Source organism: Ctenocephalides felis, unplaced genomic scaffold (genome assembly GCF_003426905.1).
Source record: "Ctenocephalides felis isolate EL2017-DRISC unplaced genomic scaffold, ASM342690v1 CF-g0.4_SCAFFOLD_03570, whole genome shotgun sequence".
NCBI lineage: Eukaryota > Metazoa > Arthropoda > Insecta > Siphonaptera > Pulicidae > Ctenocephalides > Ctenocephalides felis.
This window is the reverse complement of record NW_020539724.1, coordinates 22,369,713-22,373,878: the sequence shown is the minus strand read 5'-3', so window position 1 is coordinate 22,373,878 and position 4,166 is coordinate 22,369,713. Positions and strand designations below refer to the sequence as shown.

Here is a 4,166-nt window from a genome sequence, read left to right as displayed (position 1 = left end):
GGAGAGCTTAATATAATTTTTAAGTATACGTTATTATAAGACGTATACAAGAGATAAATTAAACTAGCGCATCGTGCCATAAGGCAAATTGAAATAAATTGAAAGTTTTATTAAAGAAAATTTTTTTTAACTTATATATTATTTATTTACACGCGCATAAATACATAAAAAATTATGTTGTTGTAAATTATTTTTTTGTAAATTAATTCTTTTCAGAGTAGTCCAAATTTAGATTAATAAATTTACTATTTGCGGTTTATCACGTGGTCCATCTCATAGTAACATTTGAAACAAACGGAACTCTTAAATTTTACATATTTGGCAACGCGGATGTCAATGCTACCAACCTATAACAAATTCTCGTAAATGTCAAACTGACATGTAACAGGACACCGCCGACCCTCGCCGACATTGGTCTTTCTTCATTCATTCCCGAGAAACAATTTGGTGACTTCTACTTAAAATTGTTTTTTATAAAACTACTGCCAAAATGTCGAATTTAAAATCGTATACTATAGATGAAGTCAAGAAACATAATACAGCAGAAAGTTTGTGGATAGCTATACACAATAAAGTATACGATGTCACTGCCTACAAAGAGGAGGTTAAACACATGTTTTTACTGGATTTTGTTAATTTTTATGGAATATTATTAAATCAAGTATTTTTGCAGCATCCTGGTGGACCAGAAATACTTCTTGATAATGCTGGTACGGATGGAACGAAAGAATTCGATGATATTGGACACAGCCCTGATGCTAAGTGAGTTGTTTCTTTAAAGAATATTTATTTAATAGTAGTAATAATATAATTTTTTATTTTTCAATTTTATGAGTATAATATCTTCAAAAAATCTACTTTATTCATTTATAAAATTATACATTTGACTATTATGGTTCAGTATATGTAAGACTGTGTGGGTCAGCATTCGGCAAACCGAGGTAAATTACACCAAAAGGAGTAAAGATGGAATTTTTGAGTGTTAAAAGTATATATTTTCAATTGATTCTTACTATATTTGCTACATCTATGCATTGATAATAAGTCAGCTTCAGTAAAAGTTAAATTAAAAATTAATTTTGTTTAAATTAATTTTTTATTTTTTATTTACTGATATAATATTTTCATATCTCAGTCAGGCTCAGAGATTATGAAGCAATTTTATATACATATTATTTGTCTATTTTATTATACAATAATATAGTAATTATTATATTTAAAATATCTTTAAATATCTATCCAATCTTTTTTGTCTTCAATTTCCATATAATATTTCTTTATTTTCCTTCTGAAGTTATTGTCGTCACTGGTATTTTTAATATCGATTGGCAGTTCAATATATATTTTACTTGCGCTCCATATCACATTTCCTCTTAATTTATTTCTATTAGTTCAAAGTGAAAATTTTCGTGTTTTCTAGTGTAGTGTTCATGTACATCTTGATTTATGTCTATTTATAATTTATACAAAACTATTTTGGAGAAATGATTGAAAAAGTTTCTGAACACTGGTCTAGCTGAATCAAAAATAACAATTTCAATATCTTCTTTAAAATTAATTAATTAGTACTAATATTAATGAAAGAAATTCAAGAATTTTATTATGTTTGCAGAAAAATAATGCAGAAGTATTTAATCGGGACTCTTGAAGAAAAACCATCTAAATCCTCCACATTTGATGCCCTAAAAGCTGACTTACAACAAAAGTAAGTAACTTAAAATTGTAACATATTTGTAATAATAGAAATATCAGATGACTGTCGGCAAGTGTTCTAAAATTATGGTTTAAAAAACAGTTTATAATGATGTTTTTTTATAGTTTTTACAGGTATGCAGCAATTCTCTCGGTGTAGATATGTAGTGGGGCCAACTTTTTAGTATATAAACATGGTCAAGTAAATTACAAAGATTGATAAAAGTATTTCTTTGATGAAATAACGGAACACAAATTGTCTTGCATGTTTAGTTTAATATGGGGGATTTTAGAAGTTAATGTTTGTCACAATAGATGGTTTAGGTTACTAGATGCAATAATAAGACTTTTAATACCAAATATTTATTACCTTTTTGTAAATATATTATGAAACTATTTTAAAAATGATCATCAATTATCAATTTACATTCTTAAACTTTAAGTAATATTTTATAATACTCATCGTTTATTAAATGATTTTCCTTTTGTAATGTATTTATTGTGTTATATATAGGCAGTATATTTTAATAAATAGTGTATTACAATATTGCACTTGTTAACAAAAACTATATCAAACGTAACAAATACCAGTGAAATATATATATTTAGTTTAAATATTTGTGTGTATCTAACATAATCAAAATGCTTGGAGACAAAATGTCAAGTACAAAATATAGTAATTTGAATAAATATAGTCTAGTATCTTTTAAATTTGTAATTGAAAAAATGATTATGATTTCAGTAACAATTTGTTAAAATGTTACATTGAAAGAATCAATTTGTAAATTAATTTGGGGGCAATATGATAGTGCATATGTACATATTCATAACATGCTAGTAATACTATTTTTTTTTTTATTTCAAGATGTGGACATCAAAGATGCAGCATTATAACTTTGTCATAAAATTGAATATTTGAGCATACAAAATAATATTCGAGGTTGCATAATTTATTATATTTATATTAAATAGAAATGGCTTTTCTCCTCTAAACTCTTCATTATTGATTGCTTTATATTATATTTTTTTAAATAAGATATTTGATATTTTATAAATGCATTAAGAATTGATATTGAAAATTATGGTATATAACTATTTTACGTTCTAGTTTGGATTATTATTGTAAGTGTACATACAATTTTTCATTGATGAGGAAAGTTTCATATCATGCCTCATTTTCAAAACACCCGCCAAAAACTAAGAACGTGTTATTTGAGGTAAGAATATGTCAAAATCAAAACACAATAAAAATGTATTCACATGTATATATTTTCTAAAAAATGAATTGTCTCTAGTGTTTAAATACATTGTTTTTATTGTCTTTTTTATTTTAATATGTATTCCAGAATTGTACAAGGATTTTCAAGATGTATATTGTTTGAAATTAAACAAAATAACATTAAATCACAAGCACAAAGATTTGTGGGCACCGGTATTTATATTTATAGAATAAATAAGCTATAAATCCAAATTTTACTTTTCCAAAGTTACTGGATCTAATATAATATAATCAATTAGTTTTGAGTTCAGAAATTTAATTCATAAACCCTGGTCTGATTCACAAAGAATGTTAAATACCTTTATGATTCTTCAAATAATTCTACTAATTTATTCTTTTGATTGAAATATTCTCACTGACAATCTAAGAAAAACTGTGCCAAAATACTTGTAAATTGATTGTAATATACATTTTGTGTTGTTCATATTCTCGATACAAAGTTTTATAAACAGTACTAAATGAATTTTGAATTGAGTCAGTTTAGTAATCGTTCAGAGTTATCAAAAAAATACATATGAATTTGCGGCTTAATTTTAAATGTTCAGCAACTATTCAAATATTCAGTAACATATTTAAAAGCTGAAAGTATATTTTTGTCTCAAACATCAACATTTACTTTTGTTCTTGAAAGTTCATGAAATAGATCAATAATCGAGACTATAATAAAATTGTGATTGATTTGCACAGAATATGTAAATTTAAGTTTACAATAATCAAACTCGTCAGATAATTATTTAATTATATTACTATATTAATACATTTACTTTTCATAAGTCATCAATATTGTAGTTACTTTTTCATTATTTTTTCTAGGTAGTATCTATACTAATAAAGTCAGTTCAAGTGATAATGGACACCATGAACAAGTTGGTGTTTTAGTCGAAACAATTTGAGTCAATTCCAGATAATAAGCAATGGGATGAATGCGCAATGCAGTCTTAGAACAAAAAACAATGATTGATAAAAATAATATCGATGCTATAGTCCTTGGCTTTTGCAGCAAAAACTTAAATTAAAACAAAGTCTTATGTTAATTATTTGAAAGCACATAATATCAATCCCAATTTTGCCACTATCGGTAATATTGAAATCCTATCATAACCATTATGAGAAATAAGATGTTCCTCCAGAAGAAATTGCATCAATTTTGGGATGGTAGAGTTTGATTTTGTTTTATTAAATTTATATATATATA

General features: G+C 25.4%; 2 protein-coding genes across 2 annotated transcripts in view; both read left to right on the top strand.

Moving 5' to 3' along the window:
• The first annotated feature begins 479 nt into the window (after positions 1 to 479).
• Positions 480 to 1,852, top strand: LOC113383612 (cytochrome b5-like). The gene is made up of 4 exons (XM_026621863.1): positions 480 to 604; positions 674 to 762; positions 1,613 to 1,705; positions 1,819 to 1,852. The coding sequence occupies exons 1-4, from the start codon at positions 491 to 493 to the stop codon at positions 1,850 to 1,852; spliced, it is 330 nt and encodes a 109-aa protein (XP_026477648.1). The 5' UTR covers positions 480 to 490.
• Positions 1,853 to 1,886: 34 nt separating this feature from the next.
• The window catches only part of LOC113383611 (atrial natriuretic peptide receptor 2-like), a 16,400-nt gene continuing 14,120 nt past the window's right edge, over positions 1,887 to 4,166 (top strand). Inside the window, exons 1-3 of the mRNA XM_026621862.1 lie at positions 1,887 to 1,894; positions 3,039 to 3,124; positions 3,785 to 3,837. Coding sequence (XP_026477647.1) covers positions 1,887 to 1,894; positions 3,039 to 3,124; positions 3,785 to 3,837 — 147 coding nt within the window. The remainder of the gene's footprint in view (positions 1,895 to 3,038; positions 3,125 to 3,784; positions 3,838 to 4,166) is intronic.